Genomic DNA, 17779 nt, shown 5'->3' with positions numbered 1-17779 from the left:
CAATAGAAAAAAGGCTCTGTTAGTGTATCACCACCGAAAAGATAAGTGCTCAATTAAAAAATGTATTTCTCTCATTTGCTTCATATCAGCGTGTCAGCCAGGGGTCCACAGCATACCATATATTGATATTAGCACAAATCCTGCCATGCTGCAGGTCCAGCTCTCTGAACCCTCGGCACGCTATACCACCACCATCAGTACATGGTAATACTACCGTAATTTAACCCCTTCACCCCCAAGGGTGGTTTGCACGTTCATGACCGGGCCAATTTTTATAATTCTGACCACTGTCCCTTTATGAGGTCATAACTCTGGAACGCTTCCATGGATCCCGGTGATTCTGACATTGTTTTCTCGTGACATATTGTACTTCATGATAGTGGTAAAATTTCATTCAAATAACTTGCGTTTATTTGTGAAAAAAATGGAAATTTGGCGAAAATTTTGCAATTTTCCAACTTTGAATTTTTATGCCCTTAAATCACAGAGATACAGCACACAAAAAACTTGATAAGTAACATTTCCCACATGTTTACTTTACATCAGCACAATTTTGGAACCAAAATTTTTTTTGTTACGAAGTTATAAGGGTTAAAAATTGACCAGCGATTTCTCATTTTTGCAACACCATTTTATTTTTACGGACCACATCATATTTGAAGCCACTTTGAGGGGTCTATATGATAGAAAATACCCAAAAGTGACACCATTCTAAAAACTGCACCCCTTAAGGTGCTCAAAACCACATTCAAGAAGTTTATTAACCCTTTAGGTGCGTCACAGGAATTTTTTGAATATTTTAAAAAAAAGAATATTTAACTTTTTTTCACAAAAAAAATACTTCAGGTTCAATTTTTTTTATTTTACCAAGGGTAACAGGAGAAATTGGACTGCAAAAGTTATTGTGCAAATTGTCCTGAGTACGCTGATACCTGATATGTAGGGGGGAACCACTGTTTCGGCGCATGGCAGAGCTCAGAAGGGAAGGAGCGCCGTTTGACTTTTTCAATGCAAAATTGGCTGGAATTCAGATCGGACGCCATGTCACGTTTGGAGAGCCCCTGATGTACCTAAACAGTGGAAACCCCCCACAAGTGACCCCATTTTGGAAACTAGACCCCCCAAGGAACTTATCTAGATATGTGGTGAGAACTTTGAACCCACAAGGGCTTCACAGAAGTTTATAACGTACAGCGGTACAATTAAAAAATCATATTTTTTCCACAAAAATGATCTTTTCACCCTCAATTCTTATTTTTCCAAGGGTAACAGGACCCTAAAAGTTATTGTGCAATTTGTCCTGAGTACACTGATACCCCATATGTGGGGGTAAACCACTATTTGGGCGCATGACAGAGCTCGGAAGGGAAGCAGCGCCATTTGACGTTTTTGGCTGGAATTGAGATCTGACACCATGTCGCGTTTGGAAAGCCCCTGATGTACCCAAAACAGTGGAAACCCCCCACAAATGACACCATTTTGGAAACTAGACCCCCAAGGAACTTATCTAGATGTGTGGTGAGCACTTTGACCACTCCAGTGCTTCACAGAAGTTTATAACGCCCGAGCGTGAAAATAAAAAATTTGTATTTTTTCCACAAACATGATCTTTTAGTCACCATTTTTTTTATTTTCCCAAGGGTACCAGGAGAAATTGGACCCCAAAAGTTGTTGTCCAATTTGTCCTGAGTACGCTGACACCCCATTTGTGGGTGAAAACTACTGTATGGGCACATGTCGGGGCTCGGAAGGGAAGTAGTGACGTTTTGGAATGCAGACTTTGATGGAATGGTCTGCGGGTGTCATGTTGTCTTTGGAGAGCCCCTAATGTACCTAAACAGTGGAAACCCCCCACAAATGACCCCATTTTGGAAACCAGACCCCCTAAGGAACTTATTTAGATGTGTGGTTAGCACTTTGAACCCCCAAGGGCTTCACAGAAGTTTATAGTGCCCGGCATGAAAATAAAAAAAAAATCGTATTTTTTCCACAATCATGATCAATTAGTCCCCAATTTTTTTTATTTTCCCAAGGGTAGCAGGAGAAATTGGACCCCAAAAGTTGTTGTCCAATTTGTCCTGAGTACGCTGACACCCCATTTGTGGGAGAAAACTACTGTATGGGCACACGTTGGGGCTTGGAAGGGAAGTAGCGACGGTTTGGAATGCAGACTTTGATGGAATGGTCTGCGGGTGTCATGTGCGTTTGGAGAGCCCCTAATCTACCTAAACTATTGAAACTCCCCACAAGTGACCCCATTTTGGACACTAGACCCCCTAAGGAACTTATTTAGATGTGTGGTGAGCACTTTGAACCCCCAAGTGCTTCACAGAAGTTTATAACGCCCGGGCGTGAAAATAAAAAAAATCATTTTTTTCCACAAAAATGATATTTTTGCCCCTAATATTTTATTTTCCTAACGGTAACAGGAGAAATTGAACCCAAAAAGTTGTTTTGCAATTTGTCCTGAGTAGGCTGATACCCTACATGTGGGGGTAAAACACTGTTTGGGCGCATGGCAGAGCTTGGAAGGGAAGGCGCACCATTTGACTTTTTCAACTCAGAATTGGCTGGAATTGAGATCAGACACCATGTTGCATTTGGAGAGCACCTGATGTGCCCAAACAGTGGAAACCCCCCAATTATAACTCCAACCCTAACCCCAACACACCCCTAACCCATGATGGCTGCTATCAAATACGCTTTTGTTTTGTTGCTGGTGATCAACCCTCGGGCTTCCACCATATCTTTTAATGTAGTCCTCTTTAACTTCTGGTAGTTGTTTTCCATTCATTCCTTTCCTCCTGTAGAAGGGGTATCATATCCCGCTGCTGCCACCAGTGTAACGGGGTCTACCAAGCTGGGGTACCTCTTTCAGTACCACCCCGTGTTTTCGGAAGTCCGCTCTGCGTTGGCTGGAGTCTGAATGAATGACGCTGGCTGGAATTCCTTGGTTACATGGGCGCATATAAAAGATCACTGCTTCTCCATGTATTTCCAGTCTGACAACACTTTACTCACAGGACACAGAATATATCACACAGATACAGAGGGCCGGCCAATAGAAAAGCGGCAGGCCAGACATACATTACAAAAGCCGCAGGTGGCCGGAGCCTGCCGATGTTTACTGTGGGAATTACAAAGGTGGGGGGAGGGCGGACAAAAGGAGAATATCGTGTCCCCTCTGCCCAGGGGCGCAGCCTGTGAACTGATGCATTAGGGACATGCATCTCACATGGAACCTATTATACATACATATAACTGCACAACATATTCTGGGTGCTGAGTGGTTCTGCAACAGATGACCTCAAATCTGACCTAATAATTTTAAGGCTAGAGAACAACCTCTCTACACTAACTTGGGTTGGAGGCAAAGCCTTAACCACATGGGCAACATCTCCAACAATTTCCGGGTATAAAGGAATTGCCTCATGCAGAGTCAGTTTTGATGAACGGTTGAATTTTTCTATTTCTTTGAGAGCAAGTGAAACATTTTGCTGAAATATGGTCAATCTGCTTGCTATAGGAGACGGAGTGAAATCTTTTTCCTTGCGGCAACGCTTTGCCTGCTCCATGTCATTCAAATACTTGACAAAGTCAAACTCCTCATCTGATGAGGATGAAGATATGGCAGCAGTAGCACTGTCAGGACCCAAGTCCTCTGCGCCTGGCAGTCCTCCTGTAGGCCACTCCTCCTAACTGCTACCTCAATCAGAGCTTCTTTTCCTTTAGTAAGCTGTTGATCATCAAGCAGTATACGATGACTTGGGTCCACATAAACAGCTGCCAGAAAAATTTTATTTTCCAATAGCTGTGTCCCTTTCAGTTTCATTGAAGCAGATATGCCATCTGCAATTAAACCTCCTCTTTGGGACAGGCAAAATAGCAAGTTCTTCCACTCCCTTTAAGATGGAATCAATTTTAGGGGTTCTGGCGGCAATAACCAATTTCCTCACTTTTCCAATCATATTTCCAGCATGTCCCTCTTGCAGACTATCTTTTATTGCCAGCTGCAGTGTGTGCAGAACTTTCTCACTTTCTCCAGCTTGGGGCCCAGGAATCAGATCCTTTGCAGGGCAGGCACCCCTCCCCCTCCTCTCTCTGGTGAAGACGGCAGAAGACAGGACAGAGGAGTGGAGATTGCCCTCTGCAGTCTGGAGCTGTTGCAGGACAGGAGCACTGCAGCATGCAAGTGGGTTTTGATAGGTGCGTGCCCCTGCATCTGGGGGGGCAGCTGCCCCCCTGCCCCTCGCTGGCTTCGGCCATGACTCACACACTGCGTTTTTGCGGATTCGTTTTTTGCAGTAAAATGCAGTGGCACTGGGCATCCCAGCAAAGTCAATGGGATTCAAGATATGACATTCAGACACATCGTTTTGTAAGGATCCATTTTTGGGCTGAATGAGCATATCAGTATGTGTGGCGCTTTTCTAATCTTCTTTTGCTATTCAAAACATTATCTATGAGCTCAAAAACCTTTCAGGTGATGCGTTTTTTTTAAAAAGCTGATCTGCTTTTGCAGCTGAAAAACGTATCCTCAAAAAACGTAGCAAAAGCGCTGTGTGAATGTAGCCTTAGATCAGGAATAGAACAGACATTTATAGGACCTTTCATAACTTTCCCAAATTCCTATGAAAAAATATTCAGCACATTCTGCATTGAACTACTGTACCCAATTTATTATATATTTTAGGAGTCGGTCCATTTTATACCGACTCCTCCAAAATGAGCACCGACTCCACGACTCCGACTCCACAGCCCTGTCCAGTGCGTGTGAAAACTGTCAACACACGTACCGGAGACACTGACATGTGAAGGGGACCTAAGTGAATGTAATTCATTTATAATAAACACTTTTTTCAGATGCAAAAATGCCAGAAAAATGATGACAAAACATTACAAAAGATGTTCCCTTGTCTTTTTGGCCTTCCACTTGACTTGCATTGTAATTTATTGAGTGGACTCTAAGCAGAAAATTACTCAAAAAACACTTTGTGTTTAAAAGCCAACAAATATGGCTCTCATTGGCAACACCTGAGAATCCTAGTAGCCTAAAGTGTGCATGTTGTAAAAATTAAAAAATGTTAGAAATGTTAATGCAGTCAGTGGCTGGAGTACACTTCTGGAAAAATATGTGTCATTAAAGTGGAGTAAATGTTCAGGAATTAGATGGGTGGGCTTAACCAATGATCAATGGACTTCCTACTGGTGTATGATTACTGGCGTAGGCAGCCTTGTTAGGAGTCGGTACACAGTAGGCCTGGCCTCTATGTTTAGGTCACCCTGCTTCCACAGCAACCCATTGACACCCAACAATCGGGTGATACAACAGAGCAGTGTAGGAAGGGTTTAAAGGAAAACAAAGTGAATCACCTAGAAGGAGAAAAACATTTTTTTCTATTTCACTGCATGAATAAATTCCCCCTTCATGTATAAAAGTCCATTATTTTTTTATGTTATACTTATTTTGTTCTTTTAAGGTACGGAGATAGGAGTAATGCAGATATTTACCTTCATCTTTGCAGATGTACGATAACACCAAGTTTGCTTCATTATTGTCCAGATACAAAACTTCATATTTTTTCAGAACATCTTGGAGATGAAAGTCTTCATAAAATAAAGTATCTCTACAATAGTAAAAGAGTATTATGCAGTATACAATCTGTGTGTTTTGGGGATTCCTACTTTCTTGTATAATTGCATCTCTCCATTCATAGTTGAATAAAATGTTCTTGATCCCAGCAAACTGCACCAGGCTGATTGTGCCAATTGGCTAAAGTGTCTTTATGGCTAGATTGTAAAATCTGATAAAATCAATTACACTATTAACACTATTGTATTTACACTCAATGTTTCAAGTGAAGTTTCAGTTTTGATTAAAGAGGATATGACACCAATTTTTGTCTTACAAGATAAGATGTACATGTTTGCACATAATGAACAGAAAACCTTTCTTTTTTGTCTCATCACTCCATTGTGGAGATACAGGAGACCAAAATTACTAATGTGCAAATTATTTTCATCATTCAACTCTTCTATAATTATAACAAAACCAATAGGTGGCCTAGATTGATGGCACTTCCATCAAGTAAATTAAACCTATAAACAAAAGGAACCCTTATGCCAAATATATATAAATATATAGAAATCTTTATTAAGACATATACATACATATAGTTAAAAATGGTCATTTTTTGAGGGGTGGATACAAATACAAAAAATTACTGCATTCAAGGAGTGTGCACTAAATTCCTCAAAGGTTAACTAGCCAATTAAACTTGAGGAATAATTTACAAGGCTGCATATGACCCATGTGAATACATTTATGAGGAGATAAGCCACATGCATATAATCTGAAAAAGCGTTAAATTAGACCAGGAAGAAGCTAACATGAAACGCGCGTCGGAGACCATTGCTGCATCCTCAAGCATAGCGTCCTAATGTGGAGACTATGGGTAAGAGCAGCTTCTAGCACGATATACCCCTTTTTTTCGTTCCCTTAAAGTGCCATACACTCAATTTCTCTATAGTGTACACTTCTCGAATGTGGATTTTTCACTTGCTGTCTCTATAGTTTTATATCACTTATTATTATCTCTTTTTTTTACCTGTACTGTGAGACAGTGAGTGTCTTTTTCCTCATGGAGTCTCAAACATTTATGCAGGGTCGGACTGGGTCACCGGAGAATTCTCTGGTGTGCCCAGGCACTGACACCTGCTGGCATACAGGGCCAGCAGCTGCCTAGGCCCCCGCTGCTCCAGGGGCCCCCAGGCAGTGGTGTGTCGTTAATAGCGGAACACCACGCAGCTGCTATGGGGGCCCCCGGTGCCAGCAGAGCAGCAGAGGGTGACTGGAAGCCGAAGCCTGTTCCCGCTGCTAAAGAAAATGAATATTCACGCTTCCCCACTCCCCCATGGGCGTGGAGAGGAGTGACTTCATTTCACATTAATAGCGGGCAGTGTTTGACACAGGCAGCAGCTAACACTGCCCGCTAGCAGGGCCCGCAGACCAGGGTCCCCGCTCCCCCAGGGGGCCCCACAGCCCACAAAGTGTTATGAGGCCATAAGTCAGGGGGACCCAGCATCAGCGCCGCTCCCCAGTGTGTGCTGCATTCAACTGTATCCGGCATCAGATGCTGATACAGTTGAAAGCAATAATGGAAGAGAGAGCGTCAGATGATGCTCCCACTTCCCATTATTCCCCTCTGCCTCTGACACACAGCAAGTGCACGATGATGTTACTTCATCGCATACCTGCTCTGTGTCAAGCCAACTGCAGCGCAGCTCCTGACATCAGAGCAGAGCTGCCGTTGGAATCAGCGTGGGAGCGAGGAGGAGAGGTGAGTATTGTGTTTATTTCTTTTTTTTCATATATATCAGTGAGTCCTGGTTGTATTATACCCTGTGGGGGGAGCTGCATGATACCCTATGGAGGGGGTCAGCATGATACTCTGTGTAGGGGGGCAGCATGATACCTTGTGGAGGGGGGCAGCATGATACCCTATGGAGGTGGGCAGCATGATACCCTATGGAGGGGCTACACATTATATTCTGTGGGAGGGCTGCATTATATTCTATGGAGGGGCTGCATTATACCTTATGACGGGATTACACTATAAGTGGGCTAAATTATACCCTATGGGGGCTGCATTATACTCTATGAGGCTTTTTGCATTATTGTCATGGTCACGTGTGTCGGGACGCAGATGATACCGTAAGGCGGACCCATAACACACGTGACCCTGGATACACCGCCTCCAGTAGGGCGCATTTAAATAATAAAACGTGCAGGTGGATACGCCGCCTCCACCTGGCGAATTTAGGTATTACACGTTATACATACAATAATCAAATAATAAGGGGGAACCTGGGAAACTTTAACAATGGTGGGCCCTGCGATAGGGAATGGGGACATGGAGACCTCCTAAGCTCCCCTGAGCCAGTGTCCCTGCACTCCTTACATTCCCTAAACAGGCTCCGCACCTGTCGCCGCACGCGTACCTTAACGCCCTTGCTCACCCTGACCCTAAACCCTCACTAGGGAATGGGTCGGTGCGGAGACTAATCCCACCACTGCACTAATAACACACATGAGGAAAGAGACAATACAGGGGAAACACCACTTAGCTTTGCTCTGTTGCGTGCGTTCCTAGCAACAGAGCCCACCACCTGCGTGCGTCTTCTCCTCCACCCGGATCCATCACCATAACAGGACCCTTCACCTTAGTGCAGCCTTGGAGCAGAGTCCAACACCAGTTGCAGCTGCTTAGTACCAGAGTCCCAAGGAAGTGTTCAGCTTCTGCCACGAAGTCAAGCATGCTTGAGTCCAGCTCAGCGGCCAAGTCCCACATGGTGAGTGCCACTCTCCATAGTAGCCACTCCACCAGACCATGCAGACACTTCCCGCTGACTCCATCACTGCGACCCCACCACGCCATGCCAGCCCTTCGTCCAGACACCATAGCTGCAACACGTCCCCCCTGGCTAAGCTGCGCAGGACTCCTCACCAGCTCCATCCTTCCTCCAGGCTCTCCAAAAACAGAGTGAACACAAACTCACAATATCACAGGCAGTGATTGCACCCCCTAGCACACCTTTATAGGGTGTCACACCTGATCCCTAATTAAGTGCACAAAAACCTAAAGTGCAATACTGCTAACCACCACCGGGGACAGTCAAGACACCTTGGAACTTTCCAAAGTAAAAAAAGTTCACCCAGTGATTTAAAACTGTCAGATCACTTCAGATCATGACAGTTATATTCTAGGGGGGCTACATTATATTCTAAGAAGGGGCTACATTATATTTTATATGAGGGCTCCATTATATTTTGTGAGGGGGCTACATTATATACTATGAGGGGACTACTTTATATTCTATGAGGGGGGGGCTACCCCAACTCATGCTACATAATTAAGACATGTACTACTTTATATTATACCCTGATATTAGTGCGTTTTACCGCACAATTTGGTGGTATTGTATTTATTTCTATGTAGCTACATAGTGGGTCCCAAGAATGATTTTCTCTTGTGGGCACAAGGTGCTCCAGTCCGACGCTGCATTTATGGGAACATTTATAATATAAGTACTTGCATTTTAATGTATCTGCTGCTATACTTTGCTCTTCCTATCCACTAAAATAAAAGTGGATTGTGCATTTCACCTGTGTAATTAACTATCCAACTTTGTCTTAAATATCATTAGTACTACCTTTTCACTTGTTCTGCGTCATTTATTTTCTGAATAAACAGTGATATAATTTTACTTTGGGACTTTTTGTGCTCCTTTTTTTCTGTGTGTTTATGTATTATGAGAGTGTCCTGGGCTTCTATAGCTCCCCTCACCACTTGGTATAGGGCCTAATGGATTAAGAATATGGTTCTGTTCTAAAGATCTTGTTTACATAGACTGGCCTGATAATGTTTTGAATGGTCCCTGTTCCTCTTCCTCCTGTGTCAGTTTCACATCCATCATTGCCTGAAGCTTTTCTTCAAGGAAGCATAGAAGTGAGATACTAACGCTGATGAGGACAATGTTGGTGGAGTACTCGAAGAGGCACAACAAGGCACACACATCCCGCATGATGGCCCGTCTCGTTTGCACTAAAGTGGCGTTGTTTCGCAGAGCGACTCACCCATGCGTGGATGGAGCTCCACCTTGGGGATACGTCACATATGAGGCAATTAGCGGGAAGGCAGAAGTAACGCTGAAGCACAAACTGGCAAGCAGCAGGGTAAGAATGCACACACATGGCTTGCACTTTCTGCAGCAGCTCTGACATCTTGGGTTAATTTTTCAGGAAACTTTGCACCACCAAATTCAGCACATGGAATGTCCATCAAACCGACTAGGCCCATAGCTGCTACAAAATTTCTTCCGTTATCGCACAACACAGGATCTGGGAATGTTTAGCTTGCAAAAAAGAAGGCTAAGAGGAGACTTAATAGCTGTATACAAATATCAGAAGGGCTGTCACAGGGTAGAGGGATCATCTTTAGGCCTGTTTCACATTTCCGTTTCTTGCCATCAGTCAAAATCCGCCGTTTTGCAAAAAAAACGGATCCGCCATTTTTTTTGGCAGATCCGTTTTTTTCCCATTGACTTGCATTAGCGGCGGATTTTGACGGGTGGTAATCTGTTTTGGCGTCTGCGGACTTCAGTGGACGAACAATGAAACGTTTTTTGGCTGCGTCAAAATAGCGGATAGCAACGGATCCGTTGCCAACCGTTTTTTGACGGAATCCGGCAACGGATCCGCATTTTTAGACTGAGCATGCCCGGAAGAATTTCCTTGCCGGAAATTCAACCCCAAATTCCGTTTTGGTGGCTGCAAAATATTCTCTCTCTCCAATACACGGATCCAGTGACATACGTTTGTCACACAACAGCGACGGATCCGTTTTTAATGGCTCTGGCGGATTTACCCGGCCGTCAAAATACGGAAATGTGAAACAGGCCTTATTCTCATGTGCACATGGAAACATGAGAAGCAATGGAATGAAACTGAAAGGGAGAAGATACAGATTAGATATTAGAAACAACTTTTTGACAGTGAGGGTGAGCAATGAGTGGAACAGGAGGCCACGAGAGCTGGTGGACAGACATCTGAAATAGTTTAGTGAATCCTGCATTAAGGAGGAGGTTGGACAAGATGACCCAGGAGGTCCCGTCCAACTCTAACATTCTATGATTCATCGGTCTGGTGTTTGATCCCTGTCCACAGCTCGTGTGGGGTTTTTCCCCAAAGCAGATGAGTTTCAGAACAGGCTTCTGTCATTTTCCCCTGGCTGTGCTGAAGTTGGTGTTGCTGGTTTTATACTGACCAGATGTGGAGATGGTGGCGGAAGCAACATGAACAGAGAAACATTCAAAGAAGCATCCAGTAATCCTTGGTGGTGGTAGGATATGTGACAAAAAGCTTTCTGCCTCAGGCCCAACCACTACAACTTTTAAGGGCCTGTCACACTAAGAGATATCGCTAGCAATATCGCTATAACGTCACTAGTTTTTGATACTTACCTCCAACAGCTCCCCCGCTGGTTATCGCTGATTGCGCGAGAATGTCCTGGACCGTTTCTCGTCGTCAGCTTCCTGCTGGGACGATCAGCGACGCGTGGACGTGGGCGGGCGGATGTCAGGATCGACTCATCTGGCAGGTAAGTAGCGACCCTCGACCCCTGCGATGTCGCTGGTGAGATCTGCCTGTGTGGCAGCTCACTAGCGACCACTTAGCGATGCACCAGCGATCCTGACCGCGTCATATCGCTGGTCGGGATTGCTGGTGCATCGCTAAGTGTGACAGTACCTTTAATCAGCGGGCAGTTAGAGAGCTATAACATCGCTGCCCGTGCTTACTAGTCCACGTATCAGTGGTTATTTTGTCCGCAACACGTTTGTGCAGGGCAGCGATGGCCAGCCTGGAAAAGTAGTGGTGACTGGGAAGCACGTACTGTGGTTCCCATAATCCCAATGTATTGTTAGCTGAGGAGCAGAGGTATAGTTTCTGTATCCCTTAGATTATTTCTAGATAATTTTACTAATTACCTATATTATTGTTGTTGATATTTGAGAGTTTATGACCCCGACAGACTCTACTTGCCTATGTACGGTTGTTTGTGTGGGCTTTTTTTTAAATATTACAAATAAAAGCTATATTTTATGTTTTCTTTCTCTTTTTCGTATTCTAAAGATTTTCTAACCTTCATTCATGTGTTATACTCAACTATGACCTCATATTCGGTGCTTTTCCTCCTTTTGGGATTTTTTCCCCTCTGAGAGCAGCAGGACATATGGGCAGAGACCCTAATTCCAGTGATATGTAACTTACATTGCTGGCTGCTGTAGTTTTCATGTAATGACAATTTTATCTACTACAGATCTGCTGCTTCTCTTAAAAATAGCGAGCTTTGTATAACCCTGCCTGCATCACACATCACTTACAGTTTTCTGTGTACTCTGTGCAAAGGAAGAATGCTGCCAATCAGTGGTAGGGGGTCTAATAGGAGCAGCCTAAAGACCCACCCTAGAAAAACCTGTATTAATAAAAAAAAAACGGAACCCTCAGGGGAGTGGCAGCAAATAAAAAAGAAAAGGGTAAAAAGCGGTTACTTTTGACCTAACCGATCGCCTTTCCTGGCAGTCACTGTCAAGGAAAGAAAAGTTATAAAATAAAAATAAAAATACAGAAAAACACATATACTTACCCTCCAATAACAATTATACCGTCTTCTATATTAAATTTCTCAATGGTTAGTTGAAGGCAAGACACAGCACCTAGTCGCTCCTACAATAAAATAGATGCATTAAATGAGAAAGAAAAAAGATACAAGCCTAGATTACTGAGTGCACATATTAGTCCATAAGGCATGTTTCACACTTCAGTTTTCTGGCATCAGTCAAAATCCGCCGTTTTAACGGAATGACAGATCCGCCGAAATTAGTGAAAAACGGATGCAAACGGATGCAACTGATCAGTTTTTTCGACTGATCCGTCTAGCGGATCCTCTGAAAAAATGGATCCGTTTAATCAGTTGCATCCGTTTTTCTAACGGATCCGTCAAAACTGCAGATTTTGGAATTTAAACATGATTCTGGAGAGAGAGAGAGAGGAGATAAAGAAATTTTCTGTGCCAGAACGGCTTTTGGGGTTAAATGTCATAAAAGGAAATTCTTCCGGGCATGCTCAGTTTAAAGAAACGGAATACGTCAACTGATTCTGTCATGTGACGCACGGGGACAGATCCGTCACCCATAGGCGTCCATTCTACCAGACGACGGACAGCGGCGGATCCGTCACCATCCACCTTTTCGACGCAGACCAAAACCGCTCCTATAGACGTTTTTTCTGCCAGACGGACCCCAATTTTATGATGGATCCATCGAATGAAGGACGCAACGGAAAGCCATCCGTCACAATCCGCCGCCAATACAAGTCTATGGGGCAAAAATCCGTCAGATCCGTTTTTTCCCCAAATGGCGGATTGTGACTGACGCCTGAAAACGGAAGTGTGAAACAGGCCTAAGACCTTGACTAGGTCACACTCCGTACACTGAATAAATAAACACAAACCCAGATCTAATCTGGGAAAAAAAGGAGTGTTTGTACCCATAACTAGAATAGACATAAATTTTATTAAATAAATTTACAGCACAAAATAATCAATACAAAATTAAAATCTAAAAGATACCTCGTGTCAACATGGAGATGCAGCAAAAAAATATATATTGGATAAAAAAAAGAAATCATTTTCGATGATTAATTAAACATGGTAAAAAATGCATAAAAAACCTTCATTGATAATGTGGAAAGAACAAGAAATTGACTGACAGCCAAGGTGAGTTTAATTAGAACAGCGTTTGCACAATCCTATAAGTCAGCCTAGTAATGCATCTTTTTGCTGAAAAAGACAAGAGAGATGTCAAACATCAAACATGGAATTACATGCTGATATAGCATCTCAGTGTGTTAGTTTGCTATATGTACTACACTCATTGATAAGCAATAGAAGAGTTTTAACCTTAAAACCCAAAACAAAGACAAGTACAAACTGTAATAGATAGAGGAATTAATGCATGTTATTTATTACCTGAAGAAAGGCTAGTGCTAGGTAACTGCTGGGTCTTCTTCTACCCCTGATAGGGCATCAAAGTCTGATGGGCCGGGGTCCAACACCCCCATCGATCAGTTGTTATGGGTGCCAGCGGCTGTAGGCCAGAATTACTTTTGGAGCTTGGTAGTCTACTTGTAGTGACCGCCACAGGGTACTACACAACCGCCGGCGGCTGCCACTGAAAATAGCTGGTCAACAGGGGTGCCGAGTGCTGGACCCCGACCAATGAGACAATGACAAAACCTTAGCTTGCTATCAATGAAGTTAAGTAAGTGCATGTATTTCTGCATGTGGTGCTCAAATTCTATACTCAAATCAAGATGTTTTGAAAAATTGTTTCTATTTTTCATTAAGTGCATATTATTAAAGCCTTCACTGAAAACGGTGCTGCAATCGAGGGGGCTCACCCTGAGCACTACCGCGATCGGGTGTCTGCTAAGAGCAGGAGCTGACATGCCTCCTTACCTGCATATCAGACGCTACTCTGATGCTCTGCAGTGCAGAAACTTTACAGATTTTCATATCTGTCAGTATACAGTGATGTCACATCCTGGGACAATGTAAAAAGAGTAAAACAAAAAGTGTAAAAATAACAAAAACAAAATAAAAATGTTCTACTCACCTCCCACTGGGGGTGGTCTTTTTTTTGTCCTTCCTCATTCTCGGGTCCTCTTCCAGAGGCCTGGGAGTTTGAGGGTTCTGCGCAGGATCTTAGTTGTTCCCAGTATTGCGATTTCTGGACAGAGAGCTCAGATGTTGCTCCTGGGATCTGTTGTAGCCATTTTCCCAATTTAGGGGTCACTGCTCCAAGTGCTGCTATCACCACTGGAATCACTGTTGCCTTCACCTTCCACATTTTCTCCAGTTCTCCTTTGAGGTCCTGGATTTGTCCAACTTCTCATATTCCTTATTTCTGATGTTGCTGTAACTTGCCACTGCCACGTCTATTATCATTGCTGTCTTCTGGTACTTGTCTACTATCAAAATGTCTGGTTGGTTAGCCAACACCTGCTTATCTGTCTGGATCTTGATGTCCCACAGGATTTTTGCCCTTTCATTCTCCACCACTTTCTCTGGGGTCTCCCATCTGAACTTAGGGGGACTTAGCCTATATGCTGTGGAGATGTTCCTGTATACAATTCCCGCTACTTGGTATACGCTGTTCCTGCTTGTATTTTGCATCCTACCACTATGTGTTGGACTGTTTCAGAAGTTTCTTTGCATAGTCTGCACCTTGGGTCTTGTCTTGTGTGGTAGATTCCTGCTTCTATGGACCTGGTACTTAGAGCTTACTCTTGTCGTGCTGTGATTAGTGCCTCTGTGCTGTCCAGCTTTCTCCAGCCATTGGTAGGATTTCTCCATGTCAGCCACCTGCATTATCTGTCAATGGTACATCCCATGCAGCGGCTTGTCTTGCCATGACGATTCATGTTCCTTTTCTTCCTTCCAGATCTGTTGTTGCTGCCTTAGGCATTCTCTCAGCATCTCATCTTTTGGTGCCATTTTTCTGATGTATTCCTGGACATTCTTTAAAGTGCTCTCAGTGAGAGAAAGAAAATAGGAATCTTGTGGGTATGATATCTTTTAATGGCTAACAAATAGTAGTAAATGATGTTACAAGGCAAGCTTTCGGGACTGCTTACGTCCCTTCATCAGGCTTATATAACAAAATATTTTTGAGCTAGATGCAGTGGGGGAGGGAGGACAGTGCATGTTATGAGGTGATTGGGAGATAATTTCCTGTCGGATCTGGTCAATTTTTTCTTTTTCTAGATAGAATACATAGATATATCTGTAGATATATCCATAGATATATCTATGGCTATATATGTATGGCTATATCCATACATATATAGCCATATAAATTTAATGTCCCATCATTGGCTAATGTGTCAATCACTGTCACTGTAGCAGGCATAGACCGATGGGACTTGTAGTCCCATCGGACGATGCCTGCATACACACACATACAAACACACACATACATGCAGGCCCCCGCACAGACCTCCGCATAGGCCCACATACCCCCGCATAGATCCCCGCACAGACCTGCAGACCCCCCCCCACACACATAGCCCGCACACACCATACACACACACAGTGTCGGAGCATGCGCAGTTTAAAAAACGGAATCATTTGTCGGATTCCGTCATTTGTCGGACAGTCCAATCTTTCGACGGACACAAAAAACGTTACTTTGAGTGTCGTGTCCGGCCGCCGAACAAAGAATTTCCGACGGATCCAGTGAATGACTGACAAAACGTGCGGCCATCCGTCGCTAATACAAGTCTATGAGAAAAAAACGGATCCAGCGGCATCAGTCGCCGGATTCGTTTTTTCAAAAAACGACGGATTGTGACTGATGGCAAAAAACTGATATGTGAAAGGGGCCTTAACAGAAATAAAGGAGGCTTCCACGTTACTGGTAGCACAAAGGCTCTGGAAAGGCGAAATGGTTCCTCACCCGCCAAAGGAAATCCACTGCTCCCAAATCCAAATGACACTCTCCCACCCTTCTTAGGCTAGTTTCACACTTGCTTTTTTTTGCAGCGCGTTTTTCCCGCAAAAAAACGCATTGAAAAAACGCATACAAAAGCATACAACTGCTGCGTTTTTTTCAAGCATTTTTATGAGCATGCATGAAAAAAACGCAGCTTTTTTATGCGTTTGTATGCGTTTTTAGTGCATTTTTACCGCGTTTGCGTTTTTTTCCAACATTAGGTGGCCCCTCACACTAACCCAAACCATGACTTTAATAACCCTAACCCTGACCCTAACCCTGACCCTAACCCTTAACCAAACCATACTTAACCCTAACCCAAACCCTAAACCCTAACTAACCCTAACCCTGACCCTAACCCTTAACCAAACCATACTTAACCCTAACCCAAACCCTAAACCCTAACTAACCCTAACCCTGACCCTAACCCCAACCCTAACCTTGACCCTGACCCTAACCCTAACCCCCCTTAACTAACCCTAACTCTAACCCAAACCCCTAAATTCCATGGTTAACAAAATAAAACGCATGTGCAAAAAAACGCATACATAAGCATGCCAATGCGCACATATGCGCACCCATAGACTTATATTGGGTGTCTTGCTGTAAAAAAACGCATTGCGCGCGCATGCGTTTTTTTGAGGCAAATCGGACGCACAAAAAATGCAACAGGTTGCATTTTGTGCGCCCGAGCGCATACCGCAAAAAAACGCATGCGCGGTAAAACGCGTACAAACGCATGTGTATGCGCACATAAGCGCATCCCATGCAAAGTATAGGAAAAAAAACGCATGCGCTATTTAGCGCTAAATTACCGCGAAAAAAAACGCAAATGTGAAACCAGCCTTAGCCCCAGTGTGCCTAATCCACATTTAGCATAAACATGTTTGACATTTTTGTAGTGGTGAGAGCCCCCATAATTTACAGGTGCATATCTCCAAAAGCATAAGCTGGGCGTAATGTACTGGTCACTACAACGGAAGTTTCCACTCAGCAATATCTGCCTGTTTCTGGAAAACACCCATGGAATCAAAATCATTACTACACCTATAGATGCTTTTCCAAAGGGGTACAGTTTCCAAAATGCGGTCACTTGAGGGGGAATTCTGCTCTTCTACCACTTAAGAGCTCTGTATATAGAGTCCGCAAACTATTCTGGGAAAATCTGTGCTCTAGGAGGCAAATAGCGCTTTGTCCCTCCAGAATCTCGCCGTGTGGCTAAGCAGTTTTGTACAGCCAAATATGGGGAATTGCCACATTCAGCAGAAATTGTGAGACAAAATTGTGTTACCATTTTTACCCACTACTTGTGTGAAAATGTAAAATCTGGGGCTAAAACAACATTTTGGTGTTAAAAATGTAATTATTTTTTCTTCACTGCACAATGGTAATTCTGTGATACACCTTTGGTGTCAATATGATCACTGTACCCGTAGATGAATTTGTTGAAAGGTGTAGTTTATAAAATGGGGTCACTTATGGGGGAGCTCTCCTGTTCTGGCACCTCAAGGGCTCAGCCAATGTGACATATCACGCTTAAACCACTCCATCAAAATCTGCACTGTAATATGGCGCTCTTTCCCTTCTGAGCTTCGCATTGTTCCTCAAAAGTAGTTTTCGACCACATATAGGGTATCGGTGAACTCAGGAGAAATTGCACAACAAA

The 17779-nt window shown here is 43.6% G+C and overlaps 1 protein-coding gene across 3 annotated transcripts in view; it reads right to left on the bottom strand.

Annotated features, from left to right (window-relative positions):
• LOC141067703 (UTP--glucose-1-phosphate uridylyltransferase-like) overlaps positions 1-17779 on the bottom strand; it is a 247900-nt gene that overhangs the window by 121890 nt on the left and 108231 nt on the right. For all 3 annotated transcript variants that reach the window (XM_073558121.1, XM_073558119.1, XM_073558120.1), the window contains exons 4-5: positions 12207-12286; positions 5512-5627 (exon numbers count right to left, since the gene is read on the bottom strand). In XM_073558121.1, the coding sequence (XP_073414222.1) occupies positions 5512-5627; positions 12207-12286 (196 nt within the window). The remainder of the gene's footprint in view (positions 1-5511; positions 5628-12206; positions 12287-17779) is intronic.

This window comes from Dendrobates tinctorius, unplaced genomic scaffold, assembly GCF_039654945.1.
Source record: "Dendrobates tinctorius isolate UK_male_01 unplaced genomic scaffold, ASM3965494v1 ptg000254l, whole genome shotgun sequence".
Lineage (NCBI taxonomy): Eukaryota > Metazoa > Chordata > Amphibia > Anura > Dendrobatidae > Dendrobates > Dendrobates tinctorius.
Note: the sequence above shows the minus strand (reverse complement) of the source record. Positions and strands in the feature narration are given on the sequence as shown.